Consider the following 20113-nt stretch of genomic DNA (forward strand, 5'->3'; position numbering starts at 1 on the left):
AAAACTGCATAAAAAGAGAGGCAATAAAGACGTAAGGAAACTCAGTTTCCCAAACAGGGCAACTGATCTGTGGAATGCGCTACCGAATGAAATAGTGTGTACCAAAACAATTCACAAATTTAAGGATATGTATGATAAAAATGGTTTAAGACACGGGACAGTATGAGCTTGACTCATTCCTGTAAAGATACAATTAGGTAAGAACACAGACATAATATACAGTACATACATACTATACACACACACACACACACACACACATTGATCAACTTACAACTTTGAGTCTAGCAGCTGTTGCCATTCTAGCGGTACTGATGTGGTGGTGCATGGCAGGTCTGTCTCTGGCCTTGAGGGAGTGCAGGGCCTTGAAGACAGCACAGTTAAAGCCCTCCCCCTCCTCCTGCCTCAACACCCCCTCCTCCACCACCACAGGACCCCTGAACGAAGCATCATCCCACTTGGACAGCCGCCAGCAAGCAGCCCACCTGCACCCACACAACAGGAAATAGTTACACTGTCTTCACCCTCATCATCACCTTATTCTATCTATTTATCTATTGCCAGACGCCTTAATCCTGTAAGGGGTGGCCACAAACAAATCGCCTCCAAGTTGCTCTGTCCCTCACCATTTCACTGCCCTGCTCCCAGCTCACACCCCCCCTCTCTCATATACTTCTCCACTCCATCCCTCCATCTCATCCTTGGCCTCCCCCTCCCTCCCCATCCCCCTCCACCTCCCTCACATACACTCTCCTCATCAGTCTCACCTTGTTGTTATATCTATCTATCTATCATTCAATCCTATGTTGCCCCATTCAGGACCACCCCTTACCCCATTATGGCGTCTGGCTATAGAATGACAGCAAATCATAAGCTCATATACCAAAACCTCAATATAATTCCCGATGGACTGAATATCAGATTTAACAGACACTATGAAGTCACTGGACGTCCATCGGCTATAATGAACGTTAAAAGGGGTGCAATGGGACACAACACATGTACAGTAATTAATGAAGAAGCAAAATGGCAAGGCTGTGACATACACTGCAAAACAGCAATATTATGGGCTAAGTTCGTGTAAAATGGGTACACAGGCACACTCTGATATCCGGTAATGTTGTGTACTCGTGGGAATGTTCAGTCAGCAAGTATGTTGGATATCGAGGCAATTTTCCCCATAAGAAACTGAAGAAAAGCCAGAGATGTGTTCCAGGCCCAAACACAAACTCTCATATACCTTACTCAATAGAGACTGACACAGAAACACCAGTGGTAATGTTATTATCTTCATAAACAATACTATTGCTAAAAATGGGACATCAAACACCACATATGCAGGAAGGTAAGGTGGTGGGAGGTGCAGTGGTGAGATGCATTCAGGGCAACAGACACGGGAAGAGTGGACGAGTGCAGGCCAAGCAGCCAGTGCATTGGTGGGGGTGGGGGAGGGTGGGGGACAGGGAGGGAGACACGCCTGGCAGCACTGACTCAGACTCTACTGGCCGGCCAGGCAACTATGACCATTCATTGGGGAGGCAGACAGCCATTTTTGCTCAGCTGGTGGGTTGGAGTCTATTACCAGCGCACAGCTCGTGAGGTGGCCAGGCGGCTTTGATTATTTGGTGGAGAGGCAGATGGCCATTTTTGCTCAGCTGGTAGGGGGTGGGGGCCTGAGGGGTGGGGATGGGGGAAACGAGGAGATGGGGAGAGCCATGCACACCACTACATCCACATTCGGACATGCACGTTTCAAATCTAGGGAGAGGCAGAATGCTTGAACTAGTGAATCGACGGCCGTTTGGACTGTGGGAATGATCCCCAATTTCTTTTGTTTGGTGTAGCGAGTGCTCGGTTATTAGGGCGCTGGATATCGGGGTATTCCTGTAGCTTTCATTTTTAGTACCGGTACTAAAATATGCCACTGTACTCATTGATTTCCAAACATGTGCTTGAAATCCCATCTCAGGGGAGACCATCAGATATAACAGATTTTCAGCTCTATCAGATCAGGCTTCCCCCCAAGTATTCTGTTGTAGTGAGGTTTTACTATATACACAAAACTGGCATAACAGTCCATCATAAGGCAAGGGTGGCTTTTATACAATGACGTGGTTTGGACATGTGGAGAGAATGGAGAATGAAAGACTGACTAAGAGGGTGTATGTATGTAAGTGGAGGGAGAGAGAGGGGAAGACAAAGGATGAGGTGGAGGGATGGAGTTGTGAGGTATATGAGGGAGGGGGGAGTAAGCTGGGGGGAGGGCAGTCAAATGGTGGGTGACAGAGTGACTTGGAGGCGTTTTGTCCACGGCCACCCTTTGCGGGAGTAGGGTGTTGGGCTATAGATAGACAGATACTTGTATTTGTGGGCTGTCACTACTGATGGGTGTATCTGTTCCCTGACACCTGTGGGAAAACAAGGAGTGAATGTATCCCATGAATATAAGGTAACTTACTGTGCCTCAGAATATTCTCTTGACTCAGTGAGCGATGTGTCAGTCAGGAAGTCGTTCAGTATATCGTACAACCCCATAGACTGCAGACCCCTCACCATACCTGTAAAGTCAATACAATATCATATATTACTGATCCATGCTAAGGGACCTCTGTGCGCAGCATGTGTTGGAAGTGTAATGCTGTAAGGTAGTGACACCTGGGCAGTAAAGGAAGAGAATATTTGTAGGCTCAAATGTACAGAAATGACAATGATTACATGGATGTGCAGTGCATCCACGAATGCAAGGCCTGGGGGAGGGAGGGGGGGCTAGGCTTACAACTGAAGAGTTGAGAGAAAGGATGGGATGGGAGTGTATTGGCATTGTGATGAGGAGGGGTAGATTAAGATGGTTTGGACATGTGGAGAGGATGGAGGGTGACAACAGGGTGAGGAAAGTGAGAAGTGTAAACCTCAGGTAAAAAAAAAAAAAAAAAAAAAAAAAACACACACACACACACAGAGGCCTGGGATGAGGTCATGGAGAGTGACCTCAGGGGTAGGAGACTGAATATGGAGGCAGCCAGAGATGGAGCTGCATGAAGAGCTGCCATTAAGTGATGAAGGCTGACACATGCAAGCATGCTGGAGCCTTTAAATATGAAAACGAAACGAAACAGCATGCATTTTTTCAACGTGATTGTCATCTCTCGAAGTGAAAGGCCATCCAGATGTGGGATCATCTTTGGTGGATGTTCTTCCCAATTAGAACAGTTGAAACCACTTGTGATACTGTGTACAGCTCAAACAAGCCTCCCCCAAATGCCTCTTGCAGCATTTGAAAAGTTTCTGTAAAAGTTTTTCTTACCTTGAAACAGAATTTCTGGCAAACACACTGCTCTTCAAGATCATTCACTGTTCAACTTGCAACAAATTGTCAAGTTCACTACCCATATGTTCACTCAAGCACGTGTTCCTCGATGAATAATTAATGTCCATCCATCATCCAAACCTATGCCACCCCATAAGGAGTGTAAGAGCCCGGGGCTAGGCAAGTTGGTCCTGACATTTAAGATGAGAGTGACCAGCCTCACTCATCCCTGAGTGGCATTACATGAGCAATTAACCCCAACCACCCCTTGGATATAAACCTTCACCGGCTCAATCTGATTGGAGCGCCTTAATTACCCACTAAACCACCAGGCGCCATAATTTGGTTATATGGTTACCACCCAGCGTAGTAAATGGTTTCCTGGTGTACAGGAAACCATTTGGCTTGTCACTCAGTGTAGAGTCACCCACAGGCAGAAGGAAGAGGAAAGAATGAAGGAAAGAAAGACAGAAGAGGGAGTGTAAAGTCACCCGTAGGTAGAGGGACGTGGAAAGAATGAAGGAAAGAAAGACAGAAGAGGAAAGAAGGAAAGGAGGGAGGAGAGGAAAGGGCAGACACCTAAGAACAGCACTACACTGAGTGTGTGGACAGTGAGTGCCTCACCTACCATGTAAACTAACTTTTTTTCTATTTTTTTAATAACAGAACAGAGGAAGGAAAACCAGCCAGTTACACAGGAATCCCGTTACAATCACACTCTGCCAGCTGGTTGGTGAGCTATTTAAAAAGTTTGGTTTCTTTTGGGCCAGAGCTCATAAGCCGGTGGTGGTCAGTTAACCTAACCCACTTGTTTCCACTTTTTTTTTTCTTTTTACTGCGAGGAAGAAGGAACCAAAGGCCAGGAGCCCACAAACCATTCCTTCCAAGAAAAAACAAAACAAAAACAAAAGAGAGCCAAATTCAAGATGCGTTCATTTTGAGATGCCTAGACACATGGCGTTTGAAAGACTGGAGATCATAGGAAATATGAAATACAGACAGAGGGAGACAATTCCAGAGTTGACCTGTTGCATAAACAAAGCTGTAATGGGATGAAACTCAGGGAGAGGTTTGGTAAAAAAGCATACAGTTGTAATCCTTGAACCCAGTGGACTGCAGGCTGAAGTTGACCTTCTCCTGCAGTCCACCATCCTCCTTTCCAGGGACAGGGGGGGAGTTAAGGGATGTCTGTGTGGCCATTGTGTGGAACCAGCCAGCTATCTTGATGGTACCACAAGAATGATCTCTCTCTCTATCTCTCTCTCCAGTGTTAAAGAAATGGTAGTGTGGTGTGTGTCTTATAATGTGTTTCTTATCCTGTCTATCTGTCTGTCTGTCTATATATCTATCAATTGCCAGATGCCCTAATCCCACAAGGGGTGCTACAAACAAATCACCTCCATGTCACCCTATCCCTTTCTATTTCACTGCCTTCCCCACAACTTACACTCTCTCATATACCTCTCCACTCCATCCCTCCATCTCATCCTCAGTCTTCCCCTTCCCTCCCCCCCCTTCACCTCCCTCACATACACTCTCCTAGTTAGTCTCTCACTCTCCATCCTCTCCACATGGCCAAACCACCTCAGTGTGTTTCTCTTAACGCTTCCTATCACATCCACATCCACACCACAATGCTCCTTCACTTCCTCATTTGTCAGTCTGTCTCTCCAGGTAACTCCACATGCTCCTCTCACTCTCCTCATCAGTCTCTCATCCTCCATCCTCTCCACATGGCCAAACCACCTCAATGAATTTTTCTTATCCTGCCACTGAGAAATAGGCAGCAAAACAATGACAATCTCTGCCTGGTTATAAGTGAAGGAATTACAGTTACTTTTGTGTATGCCTAAGGATAGGATGGAAAGTGAGAGACTAACTAGGAGAGTGTATGCGAGTGTGGTGGAGGGAGAGGGAGGGGGAGACCGAGGATGAGATGGAAGGACGTAGTGGAGAGGTATATGAATGGCAGGTGTAAGCTGAGGGAAGGGTAGCAAGGTGGCAGGGGACAGGGTGATGTGGAGGTGATTTGTTTGTGGTCACCCCTTATGAGATTAAGGCATCTGGCTATGGAGATATAGAATGACAGATAGATAAATAGATAGACAGACAGACAATTAGATAGATAGACAGATAGACAATTAGATAGATAAACAGACAGGCAGACAGAGATAGATAGATGGAGACAGACAGATGAACAGATAGAGACAGATAGACAGACAGATCATTAGACATATATTGAGACATATATAGATAGATAGATGGAGAGATAGACAGACAGACACAGACAGATAGATAGACAGTGTTGGCAGCGGCGTCAAAGAGTGTGAGGGAGTGCAGTGCGTGACCCATGTGGTGGCACTGGGTAGCATAGATAGATAGGCAGACAGATAGACAGATAGATAAACAGATAGACAGGCATTACCCTGAGTGTTGGCGGCAGCATCAAAGAGCGTCAGGGAGTGCAGTGCGTGACTGGGTAGCATACACAGAGAGACAGACAGATAGATAAATAGATAGACAGGCATTACCCTGAGTGTTGGCGGCAGCGTCAAAGAGTGCGAGGGAGTGCAGTGCGTGACCCCTGTGGTGGCACCGCAGGGCCTTGGCCATGGCACCAGGTACCTTCATGCTGCTGACACAACCCTCTATGCCCACACGGTCACCAAGGCTGCTGTAAATCTGAAAATAATAATAACAATAATAATAATAATAATAATAATAATAAAAATAATAAAAAAAATAATAATAATATTGTAATAAAAAAATAATAATAATATTGTAATAAAAAAATAATAATAATGGTAATTATAACAATAACAATGATATTAATAATAGTAATAATAATATTAATATTGCAACAATAATAATAATAACAATAATACTGTAATAATAATAATAATAATAATAATAATAATAATAATAATCCATCCATCCATCCATCATCCAATCCTAATTTGCCCCATGAGGAGCGTAGGAGCCCGGGGCTAGGCAGTTGGTCCTGACATTTAAGATGAGTGATAATAATAATAGTAATAATACCATAGTAATAGTAATAATAGTAGCAGTAGTAATAATAATGATCTATCTATCTATCTATAGCCCGACGCCCTAATCCCGCAAAGGGTGGCCGCAGACAAAACGCCTCCAAGTCACTCTGTCACCCACCATTTGACTCCCCTCCCCCCAACTCACCCCCCCCTCCCTCATAATAATGATGATGATAATAATAATAATAATAATGATGTGATAATAGTAATGACAATAATAATAATAATAATAATAATAATAATAATAATAACTAATAATAGTAAGTCAATGCACCAAACACAAGCTCTCCCACAATACTGAGTTATCTAATCTATTTACCTTCGTATCTATTGATCTATCTATCTATTTATCCATCTATCTATCTATCTATCTAGAGAGAGAGAGAAATTGTTTGTATATGACACTTCCACTTTACTATCTATCTATAGCCAGACATCTTAATCCTGTAAGGGGTGGCCACAAACAAATCACCTCCATGTCACCCTGTCCCCTGCCATTTCACTGCCCTCTCCCCAACTTACACCCCTCTTTCACTGAACACACACACAAATATGAGAGAGAGAGAGTACTGCAGGGCCACACACCTCCAGTAGTAGTGTAGTGAGGGTGTGTGCTTCTGGGTGTAGCGATAGGTGTAGCTGCTTCAGGAGGGGGTCTCGACGCTTTTCAACTTCCACCTCGTCCATCGCCATCCACTGCATCACCTCACCTGCATAGACAACAGCTTTATACACTGAAAGACTGAAATACACAAAGGACTGGATGAAATACACACTGAAGATCTATCTGTCTATCTATTGCCAGACGCCTTAATCCAGTAAGGGGTGGCCACAAACAAATCACCTCCATGTCACCCTGTCCCCAGCCACTTCACACACTGAAGGACTGAATGAAATACACACTGAAGGACTGGATGAAATAAGCACTGAAGGACTGGATGAAATAAGCACTGAAGGACTGGATGAAATACACACTGAAGGACTGGATGAAATTATGATGAAATTCTCCATTCACTTTAACTTAACAGCTTGCACAATATGGTTCACTACGATAATAATAATATGCCATAATCCCATAAGGGTGGCTGTTTGTCTCTGAGTTGGTGGTTTTATGGGGAGGGGCACTAACCCTCCGCCAACCCACTCGTCAACACACAGACAACATGTATGGGCTGGTTATATGGTTACCACCCAGTGCTGTAAATGGTTTTAAACACAGGCTTGTCACTCAATTCAGAGCCACCTGAAACGGAAAGAGGAGGAACAAAAAGTGACAGGAAAGATGGGAGAAATACAAAATGAGTGATAAGGGCGAAGGAAGAAGTACGCAGCACTACATCACGTGAGTGGAAGATGGTCGCCACCACCTATCACCAATAACAGAGTACTACTATGACTACCAATCACATTAACAGGCAAAAAACTGCCATCACTCCTCCCAGAATGCTGATGTGAAATGATATTAATGCTGGAATATTACGCCAGCCAGAAAAATGTTGTATGAGAAGCATGCCAAAGTTGTATGTGTGTTGTATAAAAGCATGCCGGGCCACAACACTGACTTATCCTGCCACACAACTATGCGAAACAGGCTGCAAAAGAATTAAACTCTAAGTCCTGTACTCTCATCAGTTAAGGTAATGCCCTAACACCTCTTCCTAAGTGATTTACTTTGCTTATTACAACTTGCTGTCCTCCTCTGTGTTACTTAAACCTTTCTAATATCACCATCCTCTGAATATGAAATGTATTAGCCAGCCATATTGAAAAATCAGTATGTGAGGAAGGGGTGTCAGGGAGCTTCCTTACCACTGAGAATACAAGCCTCAATCACTACTCTGTTCACTTTCAATAGGCATACAACTGCCACCTCTCCATCTAGAAAGCCAGACAGCAACATAAGACTAAACTATACTTGGTTTGTTTGCACCCAACAAAGACCCCTCATTCCTTACAGCTTAGTTAATGAAGTGCAGTCACACTGGAGGATACATTTGACTAGTAACCAAGGAGACCCATTCCTATCTCATATCTAAGGCCCAATGAATTTAAGGCAACCATCAAACCTACCAGATGGCTACTAGTCAAGGAGGCCCGAGGCAAAAATGCGGTTGCACACCATGTGACAAATATTTAGTGTGATCACTTACTATGTTTACATGGCTCGTGTGACACCCCAAGCGCTTCTGACCAGATATGTACGTCAACAGTGGGTTCCTGAACACTACCCTTCCACCAATGCATGACTTTATGCATGGACCCCTGATAAAGCCATTCCAGAGTTCAACACAGATCCAGGAATATTTAAGAGTCAGCATGAGGACCTAGGAGATCTTGGAGTAACTGAATGGTGTGGGAACGCGGAAGAGTTCCTTGCCTATCACCGTGCTTCTCTGAAGGGACATCGTGTGTCATCTCGACTCCATCACTGGATAGACCTCAGCTTTGGCCATAAGTGGCTTTACATTGAGTGACAAGCCATATGGTTTCCTGTAGGCCAAGAAACCATTTACAGCGCTGGGTGGTAACCATATAACCAAACCATATGTGCTCCCTACGTGTAAACAAGTGGGTTGGTGGAGGGTTAGTGCCCCTCCCCGTAAAATAAATAACTCAAAGTCAAATGGCCACCCCTTACGGGATTATGGCGTCTGGCAATAGACAGATAGATAGATGACTTAGTATTTGATTTCTGGGAGTGGCCAGGTTGCATCAGACAAAAACCAACCAACTCTAGAATGAGGTGCAAATCCCAAAGAAGTTCCATGAAAGGACGGAGAGGTGTTGCCTTGTCTTATCCCGCTGTTGAGAAATAGGCTGCCAAACAAGGAAAATCTCTGCCTGGCTATAACTGAGGGAACTACAGTAGACCCTCGCTATAACGGACCTCGGATGAGTGGATATCAGATTGAATGGACATTACGAGGGCCATCAAACTCCCATCGGCTATAACAAACAATGCTTGTTAAATGGGGCACAATGGGTTGCAATACATATATTTCCTACTCTATTCACTCTAACCTGGCCTGAAATTGCCCCTTCCCATCATGACTGCTGAGTTGTAATAACAGACCACAGTAAACTCACAATTATTCACTGTAGCAATAGCTAGCACTTTTTGCTTGGCTCTATTAAAACAATATCCGGCAAAATTAGGCAATATCCAGCTCAGAGATGTGAAGTAATCAGTGGTACTATGCACTTTCTGACAGTGAGGGGGCCATCACACCCCCTAGGAAGAGGCATGCATGGAATAACAAGGCCTGAGGCAGGTAGGGAACCACCAAGAAGGCTACCACATGCGCCTCCATAACAACAGTCCAAGAAGAGCTGCTCACTACACAAGTGACGTGCATGAACTGACAGTGAGCAGTGGGGGTGTCTGAATGATTCCGGGCAGAAACATAATGGAGATGAGATTAACGGGTGGGTTGGCTCCGGTACCTTTTGTAGGCCCTCTCCTTGTTGTGGACAGCATTAGAACAAGCGTAATTAAACCAAGGCTTTCTTGCGTTAGTCAAAGGATATGAGAAAGGAATGTATGCTTCCATGCCCAAGAGAATAACCTCCGTAATGCACAAGGCACACTCAGATGGCTCCCTGCCATGGAAGTAATAATCAATCCAGGGAAAATCAAAGAAGTACTGCCTGAGGGCCTCCCAATCCGCGGCTCCAAAGTGCCACAGACGACATTTCTTTGGAGGGTCCACAGGCCGTACCGGAGTGATAGGACAGGTTAAGGTAATAAGGTTGTGATCAAAGGAGCCCAATGGAGAGAAAAGATTAACAGTGTAAGCAGAAGGATTAGTTGTAAGGAAGAGGTCAAGTATGTTGGAGCTCTCTCCAAGGCGGTCAGGGATACGGGTAGGGTGCTGTACAAGCTGCTCTAGGTCATTAAGGATAGAAAAGATGTAGGCTTGTTCACCAGGTGGATCAGTGAAAGGAGAGGAGAGCCAAAGGTGGTGGTGAATATACAGGGCAGAGTGCACAGTGATGCCCCATGGTTGACTTACAGTACAGATGAATGAAGAGAAGTGCTGAGAAGTGTGCGCCACAGTACTGTGCAGCATGAGCAACATCCCGGTAGTTCAGCTTCAGCCACAGGTTCCTCTCAAATGGTGTCTTTTTAGCCCTGTGTGTCATGAAGAACATCTGGTAGTTTATTGATATTTGGTTAATTATTCTGCTGTAGGAGTCTGTGATAACAGCTTGGTAAATATGGTTCTCTCATAACAATAATGATGATAATTAAAAAAAAAATAATAATAATAATTCAGTACTACCTACTATAATCTATCTATCTATCTATTGCCAGACGCCTCAATCCCGTTTGGGGTGGCCACAAACAAATCGCCTCCAAGTCGCCCTGTCCCCCGCCATTTCACTACCCTGCTCCCAACTCACACCCCCCTCTCTCATATACCTCTCCACCCCATCCCTCCATCTCATCCTCGGTCTCCCCCTCCCCCCTCCACCCTCCACCTCGCTCACATACACTCTCTTCGTCAGTCTTTCACCCTCCATCCTCTCCACATGGCCAAACCACCTCAGTGTGTTCCTCACAACGCTTCCTATCACATCCACATCAACACCACAACGTTCCTTTATATCCTCATTCGTCAGCCTGTCTCTCCACGTGACTCCACAAGCTCCTCTTAAATAACTCATTTCCACTGCTCTCACTCTTGACTTGTGTCCTTCCAACAACGTCCAAGCTTCACTTCCGTACGTTAGAGTTGGTATCACAATACTGTCATGTAGTAACTTTTTTTACTTCCATGCTCACTTCCCTGTTTCTTATCACTGCTTTCAAGGAACCAGCAACCTTTCTTCCCTGAACAGTGATGCCCCATGGTTGACTTACAGTACAGATGAATGAAGAGAAGTGCTGAGAAGTGTGTGCCACAGTACTGTGCAGCATGAGCAACATCCCGGTAGTTCAGCTTCAGCCACAGGTTCCTCTCAAATGGTGTCTTTTTATAATAATAATAATAATAACATAATAATAATAATAATAATGGTAATTACGGCGCTCCAATCAGATTGAGCCGGTGAAGGTTTAAATCCATGGGGTGGTTGGGGTTTATTGCTCATGTAATGCCACTCAGGGATGAGTGAGGCTGGTCACTCTCATCTTAAATGTCAGGACCAACTGCCTAGCCCCGGGCTCCTGCGCTCCTCATGGGGCAATGTAGGATTGGACGATGGATGGATGGATGAATAATAATACCACCATTGTCCTCATCATGCAATCCTTTACCATCCCATCAGGAGTGCAAGGGACTGGAGTGAGGCTATAAGTGCAGACAGTGAGGGCGTGGGTGACCTGTCAATAACCCCACACCAGTGTTAGGTGACCAGTTCCCAACCACCCACTGAACTTACACCTATAACAGCCACACCCAGCTGGAGTGCCTTAGCATCTTTATCTCTACCTGTGGATGTGATAGGAAGCGTTAGGAGGAACACACTGAGGTGGTTTGGTCATGTGGAGAGGATGGAGAGACTGACAAGGAGAGTGTATGTGAGTGAGGTGGAGGGGGGAGAGGGAGGGGGAGGCCAAGGATGAGATGGAGAGATGGAGTGGAGAGGTATATGAGAGAGAGGGGTGTGAGCTGGGAGCAGGGTAGTGAAATGACGGGGGACAGGACAACAAAGAGGCGATTTTTTTGTGGCCACCCCTTATGGGATTAAGGCATCTGGCAATAGATAGACAGAGATCTCTTTTCCTACTGTTATCACAACTTCAATGGTCACTGCTCCTCTGAACTGTCTGCATGCATTCCTCCACCTCTACGACGGGCGCGTAGCAGCTGTCTAGCAGCAAACTCTCATCCCTTTTCTGTCTAACTCTCTAATGCAAGAGTTAACCGTTCCTCCCAGTCCTTAATTTATGCAACAGGTCAACTCTGGAACTGTCTCTCTCTGTGTTTTCCACTGCCTATGACCTCCAGTCTTTTAAATGCAGTGTGTCCAGGCATCTCAAAATGAATGGATCTTGAATTTGGCTCTCTGGTATTTTGCTTTTATTTTTTCTTGGAGGGAACAATATTCCAGGCTTATGTGATTTGGTTCTTTCTTCCATGGAAAAGAGAGAGAGAGAGAGAGAGAGAGAGAGAGAAGAAGAAATAACATGTCCATTAGTTCAATACAGCACATGGTCACCACCCACTGTATTAACTAACTCTTTGGCCACTGTTCCTGCAGGGTACGGAAGCTCCCTAACACCTATTCCCACATGATTCGTTTTGCTAATTACTCCTTACTATCCTTGTCTGTTACATATATCATTCCAATACCACCATACTTAACATAAATAACATCTATCTATCTATCTATAGCCCAACGCCCTAATTCCGCAAAGGGTGGCCGCAGACAAAACGCCTCGAAGTCACTCTGTCACCCACCATTTGACTGCCCTCCCCCCAACTCACTCCCCCCCTCCCTCACATACCTATCAACTCCTTCCCTCCACCTCATCCGCGGTCTTCCCCTCCCTCCACTTCACCTATATACACCCTCTAAGTCAGTCTCATTCTCCATTCTCTCCACATGTCCAAACATACAAACTGATATTAACCAGCTGAATCCAAAAATAAATCACTACGGAACAAGTGCTAGGATGCTTTCCTAACCAATAAGAATACAGACCTCTGGCTTACATGGAAAACATTTGCTTTGTCTGACTCCTGTAGATTCTGAACTCATTACTTCGAGGGAGGGGAAGGCCAAGGATGAGATGGAGGGATGGAGTTGAGAGGTATATGAGGGAGGGGGGAGTGAGTCGGGAGGAGGGCAGTCAAATGGTGGGTGACAGAGCGACTTGGAGGCGTTTTGTCTGTGGCCACCCTTTGCGGGATTAGGGCGTTGGGCTATAGATAGATAGATAGACAGATTTTATTTGTGCATCTCCACATGAACGTACAGTGTTAACTACCAACTGGAGGAGTTCATTACAGCCTTAATTAACCCCTTCACCAGTACACTATGGCCTTGGTGTATGTTGGTTTGGTATGTGACAAATCAACAGAATGATGAACTTAATGTTCTGCCCAGTTTTTTGATAAAGATGGCAAAATACGTTTATATGAAAATTGTGATGGCTGTGAACGTTTTTTTTTTAATGCAAGGAAGAAGGAACCAAAGGCCAGCAGCCCATATGATTGTCACCTCCAAGAAAAAACAAAAACAAGATGACAGAAAGCCAAATTCAAGATCTGTAGTTTTCAAGATGCCTGGACACACTGAGTTTGACAGACTGGAGACAACAGGCAGTAAGAACTACGGACACCCATGCAAGCCAACAGTCAGGCATTTGAGCCAAGATGGCCGCCAGTGTTTACATTCACTGTGACTGTCGCCCTTTTGTTTCATTTTGTGCATGAAATGCCAATGAAACACCACTGCTGCTGGCAGATAACAGTGCAGGTGTGTAACAACTAGCATAGTGTGTGATATTATGTGAAGTGATAAGTTTTTGTGTGTGAAATACTGAAACTTGTAACTTGGATATTGTGTCTGGCAAGGATGCTACCCAGGTGGAAAGTGTGTTCCTGCTGAGGGTGCCCAGGGCAAGACTCCCCCCCCCCCAAGCTATGAGGTCATTTGGCCCCCTCCCTATCCCCATTAAACCCATATTATATCAACCTCAGTAAACAGTAAATTATTTTACAATTAGCTTTTACATGATGTAGCAAGGCATGACTGTATTGTGTTTTCCTCAGCTGAATAAAACTGTTTGGTGATAACAGGAATACAAAAGAAAATCAGTCAATTGACTGAAAGTGGTAACTATCATGCCTAACAGTGAGGGAGATGCACTGCAATATTGTGTAATAAGTATACATAATTCCACTAGTTAATAAACAGAAAAACACATTATAGTACGAGCCCACAAATCAAGCTCAGCAAATACAAATAAATACAGATGTTACTGCTGTTGCTTAATCCGTCTGTCTGGCCAAGCAGACCCATCAACCACAAGTAAGAATCTGGTTCAGTGTGGCCACCCTACAGGTACAGTACAGTACATACACCATGCAGGGATCTGGTGCCCCCTTGTGGTACACACTGCCTCATCAGGATTGGAACAGGGTCCTTCCCATGGCTACGTGCATTGAAAAAATATGAGGAGGTTTGGCTCCTGGGTGGATGATGCAGCTGCTTTGCTTCACCCAGGGTACACAGCACCACCACATGTAGGCTTCTTGCCAGTGCCACAAGTGTTATAATATGTTATAATAAAAGGGTACGTTAGTAACAGGCCTCAACAGGGTACTTCTTTTTTCACATTCTTTTTTGCAACCGAGATGAAAGTAAATACAAATGGCCAATTAAAGTTCCACTGCCACCTGTTATGCTGATTTCCTGGTTCTCCCCCAATTTACAGCACCAGTTGTATGGGAAACGTAGTGATACTGTGAAAAACAAAGCTGGTATATAACAAGGATTTTCTGTAATCTGTTTAGGTCTTCAACACCAAGTAAGTGTATCTTAGTCTCTCTATCTATAGCCAGATGTCTTAATACTATAAGGGGTGGCCACAAACAAATTGCCTCCATGTCACCCTCCCCCCAACTTTACTTACACCCTCCTCTCTCACATACCTCTCCACTCCATCCCTCCATAAGCTAAATCTAAAGCCCAAAATTATACCGCTATTACTATATACCATAAGCTTAAGTCTATCTATCTATCTATAGCCTGATGTCTTAACCCCACAAAGGGTTGCCGCAGACAAAATGCCTCCAAGTCGCTCTGTCACCCACCATTTGAATGCCCTCCCCCCAACTCACTCCCCCCTCCCTCATATACCTCCCAACTCCATCCCTCCACCTCATCTTCGGTCTCCCCCTCCCCCTCCCTCCCTCCATTTCACCTACATACACCCTTTTAGCTCACATACAAAGTACTATAAACTGGCATGCCGTATATATAAACCAACACATTACCTTGATGAGAATTTCTTGCTTGGCATCTGTGTACGCAGGTAATCAATGACACCAAGGAGGGTTTGGATGGCTGATTTGCTGGTCACCATCTCCTTCCCTGGAGGAGAGAGCATGTTATTCCCTCTGCCACAACACCATCACCACCACAACACACACACCACACCATAGCACCCACAGCCCACCACCACCTCAATAAGATAGCAGAGAGGGATGCCTTCATGTGGTGGGATTGATAGAACTAGGCAGTGGAGCTGCCTGGTTACGCTAATGTGTCTCATCTCTACTTATCCCCCAAAATGAGGACGGTGGACTGCAGGGAAGAGAGCATCTTCAGCCTGCAGTTCACTGGGTTTACAATGAAATGAGACTGGGGATGCAACTACTATTATTAATACTGTTGCTGCTGCTGCTGCCACCTCAACATGATCCTTACAAAACTACTGAAGCTTTTGTCTACACATGTTTACCTGAACATCATCATCAACATCATTGTCATGAATTGGCGTGAGCGTGTTTATAAATTTGTTACATTCTTCATCAGTGGGAAAACCACGAATTCTAGTGGAATTCCCACTGTTTATCACTCAGTTTAACCGTCCTCGTATGCACCTGATCGGGAGTGTTTTCAGAACAATTTTCACTGTTTCATAAGTGATCGTCCTTGTGCGTGACATTAGCGCCTTCGCTGAGTGATTTATTGTGAGTGTGTATCACTCACTTTACTTTCGTTGACCGTTGAACCAAGCACGGCCATCTCTTGCCCCCTTCCATAATTCGAACTTAGTCAGGCTTGGATAATCGTGAGAGCAGGTTCGTTCTACAGCGAGTTCCTGAAATCTCCACCTAGCGTGAATCGGCGAAGAGAATTCAGCGAATTGCAGCGTCCATCCTACATATCGACGCCCAGTCATTCTGCTTAGCCCCTCCACTGACCAGTATTTCTTTTCGTTTTTCCTAGGTTTATGTGTTAGCGTTTGAATGAGCGAGTGAGTGTATCCTCCTTGTTATTTTGAAGTCATTTTGAGACTCATGTAACATAAATTTATTTAATTGTAATTAACAAATTTACAGTTCTTTTTCTTGAGCTTAATGTAATGTAAACTCGTGTTTTATTTCTCCACATTAAGCTTATTCTAGTTGCTGCTCCTAGTTCGCATAAATGCTTTGTATTATTCATAACTGGTACCTAGCCCAGTCCTTTTGTATTAAGGTTAAATCTGTTGTGCCAACCAGGAGTTAATGCACCAGCAAGAATCTGTTTATCATTAATAGCATTAGTTATTGATTGTCAGGGGTGAAGTCACTTTCTCCAGAGGCCAACAGTACTAACAAACAGCACTCGTGAGTAATTAGTCTCTGCTGTGTACTGTTGAGAAAGTTTATAAATTCTTGTCCTTAGAGAATCAGCGAAGTAACCCTGCATAAAGTATCACTTACTGCTAGACTTCACAAGTCAATTCGTTGTCTCTATTTTCAAGCAAAACACATAACCTTTATTTAATTCTTAAATTCACAAAAACCCCGTGACAATCACCATCACCACAATTGCACTGTAACCTTTCTCCCGCTTGAGGATAGGGTTAGGTAGTGTCCAGACCCAAGAAAAAGTATGCACGTAGGAAAACTATCATCATCATCATCATCACCACCACCACCACCACCACTTTAACACTTTGCTCCCACCTAAGGATGGAGTGCGGTAGGATCCAGACACAAGGACAGGAAAAGTATGGAGTTGGAAATATTATGAACAGCAGGGCCAGTAAAATAAGTGGTACATTCATTGACACAGAGGCTGAAAATTGAGATACACATATATACACTGATAGATAGGCAGACAGAAAGACAGACAGTTGTGGTGCTACATCTCTACGATAGATGGATAGATAGATAGACAAATAGATAGATACAGATATGGACTGAGAGAAGGAGAGATAGTCTGATAGATACACACAGAAATATACATAGATAGGAAGACAGACAGACAAAGAAACATGTGCACTGATGGATAAACTGATAGATACACAGATATAGAGAGATAGAAAGACAGACAGACACACATACACACAAACAGATGCAGATAGAGAGATTGACTGACATATACAGAGAAATGTAGATAGACAGAGAGACAAAGTTAGACACTGAGAGACAGACAAAGACACACACACACACACACACACACACACACACACAGATAGATAAAGAGATCCACAGGAATACAGCTCACCTTCGTGTTTCCCCTCCGCACCTTCGTTCGTGGCCTGGACGTGCTGATGGAAGAAGCGCGTAACATACTGATAGATAGATAAACAGATAGATAGGTAGACAGACAGATAGATAAAGAGATCCACAGGCATACAGCTCACCTTCGTTCTTCCCCTCCGCACCCTCTTTCGTGGCCTGAACGTGGTGATGGAAGAAGCGCGTAAACTGCTGAGACAACACATCCCTCCGCCACCCACTGTCGTTCACAAGGGCAGTGTGTATGACCAGAGGCAGGACCATCGCACTCATCTCTGCCTACAAGGAAAAGCATCACCATCATCACTATCATCGTCACCATCTTCATCGTAGTTGTTGTCATCGTCATTACCATCATCACTGTCATTGTCATCATCATAATCATTACCATCATCACTGTCATCATCATTATCATCATTACCATCATCACTGTCATCATCATCATCATTACCATCATCATCATCATTACCATCATCACTGTCATTGTCATCATCATCATCATCATCACTGTCATTGTCATCATCATCATTACCATCATCACTGTCATTGTCACCATCATTACCATCATCACTGTCATCAACATCATCATCATCATTACCATCATCACTGTCACTGTCATCATCATCATCAATACCATCATCACTGTCATTGTCATCATCACCATCAATACCATCATCATCACCATCATTTTTATCATTATCATCATTGCCATCATCACCATCTTTACCACCATCATTGTCATCATTATCATTATCATCATCATCACCAGCATCATCAACAACATCACAAGCACCATCATCATCATCAACAGCATCTTCATCATCATCAATCATCATCATACTGTCTCTGTTCCCCAAGCCATACTGAATTCACCATCATCATTATCATTAGCACCCAAACTACTTTTCCCGCCCAATGATGACATGAGGTAGCATAAACTTGATAAGTCTGCTGAACTGCACGGGCCACAAACTCATTCCCTCACCATTCAAGCCCCTGGAATCCTGACTCCCCCACATAGGCATAAACATCCACAATAAACACACACACACACACATGCATCATCACTCTACATCCATTTTCTGTCATACTGAAGTGAGAGAGAGAGAGAGAGAGAGAGAGAGAGAGAGAGAGAGAGAGTCATTATCATCCTTTAACATTCCAAACATCCTCTCACTGGTGTATAGAGCACTGCATTAACTCTCCCCATCTCACACACACACACTGTACGTTTCTAGGTAAATGAGTGTGTACCCAATGTTGTACAGGCTGGGGGAGGCCTTACTGATCTGTCTGCCAATCTATCTATCTGTCTATCCATCTATCTATCTCTAGCCAAACGCCTTAATCCCGTAAGGGGTGGCCACAAACAAACTGCCTCCATGTCACCCTGTCTCCTGCCATTTCACTGCCCTGCTTCCAGCTCACACCTCCCTCTCTCACATACCTCTCCACTCCATCCCTCCATCTCATCCTTGGCCTCCCTTTCCCCCCCCCTCCACCTCACTCACATACTCTCCTCGTCAGTCTCTAACTCTCCGTCCTCTGCACATGGCCAAACCACCCCAATGTGTTTCTCAAATCTCCTTTCTGGTAATACTTTCCAGCAACTGCTGTGAAGTAATTAGCTGGTATTGGCACTTCATTTAGCCTCCAGCCCACAGAAAACATTAGCTGTATTATTGTGTGTGTGTGTGTATGAACCGGTATGTTGTGAGGTAACCAGCTGGATGTGTCAGTTGGTTCAGCTTCCAGTCCATACGAAACACCAGCTGTACCACGGCCAACCCCAATACAGGGATTCTTGAGGGCAAACATGGCATCATCTTTATGTTATGTTGCAAGAGTTAACCGTTACTCCCAGTCCTTCATTAATGCAACAGGTCAACTCTGGAACTGTCCCCCTCTGTCTGTATTTCCTACTTCCTATGATCTCCAGTCTTTCAAACGCAGTGTGTCCAAGCATCTCAAAATTATCGGATCTTGAATTTGGCTCTCTCTCTCTTTTTTTTTTTTTCTTGGAAGGAACTGTTTTGAGGGCTTAGCCTTGGGTTCCTTATTCCTTAAAAAAAAAACGACATTTTGTTTTGAGGATGGGGAGTGAGAGACTAACTAGGAGTGTATATGAGTGAGGTAGAGGGGGGAGGGACAGGGAAGATATGAGGATGAGATGGAGGGATGGAGTAGAGAGGTACATGAGAGAGAGGGGGGTTTAAGTTAAGGGTAGGGCAGCAAAATGGCAGGGGACAGGGCGACATGGAGCTGATTTGTTTGTGGCCACCCCTTACAGGATTATGGCATCTGGCTACTGACAGATAGGAAGAATAGATGAATGACATGGCAGTGTGTGAAGGTGTTAGGGATAAACCTGTGAAGTACTGTACTGCCTTAACTAGTACTGTACCACCTTAACTAGTACTGTACCACCTTAACTAGTACTGTACCACCTTAACTAGTACTGTACCCACCTTAACTAGTACTGTACCCACCTTAAACAGTACTGTACCCACCTTAAACAGTACTGTACCCACCTTAAACAGTACTGTACCCATCTTAAATAGTAC

The 20113-nt window shown here is 44.4% G+C and overlaps 1 protein-coding gene across 1 annotated transcript in view; it reads right to left on the bottom strand.

Annotated features, from left to right (window-relative positions):
- Positions 1 to 20113, bottom strand: part of LOC145417187 (serine-protein kinase ATM-like) — an 89405-nt gene that overhangs the window by 39283 nt on the left and 30009 nt on the right. The window contains exons 11-17 of the mRNA XM_080285961.1: positions 17675 to 17828; positions 11734 to 11792; positions 10371 to 10509; positions 6943 to 7067; positions 5839 to 5989; positions 2459 to 2558; positions 833 to 959 (exon numbers count right to left, since the gene is read on the bottom strand). Coding sequence (XP_080142087.1) covers positions 833 to 959; positions 2459 to 2558; positions 5839 to 5989; positions 6943 to 7067; positions 10371 to 10509; positions 11734 to 11792; positions 17675 to 17828 — 855 coding nt within the window. The remainder of the gene's footprint in view (positions 1 to 832; positions 960 to 2458; positions 2559 to 5838; positions 5990 to 6942; positions 7068 to 10370; positions 10510 to 11733; positions 11793 to 17674; positions 17829 to 20113) is intronic.

The sequence above is a fragment of the Coenobita brevimanus genome, chromosome 109 (assembly GCF_032717465.1).
Source record: "Coenobita brevimanus isolate Jiangsu-jjx chromosome 109, ASM3271746v2, whole genome shotgun sequence".
Classification (NCBI taxonomy): Eukaryota; Metazoa; Arthropoda; class Malacostraca; order Decapoda; family Coenobitidae; genus Coenobita; species Coenobita brevimanus.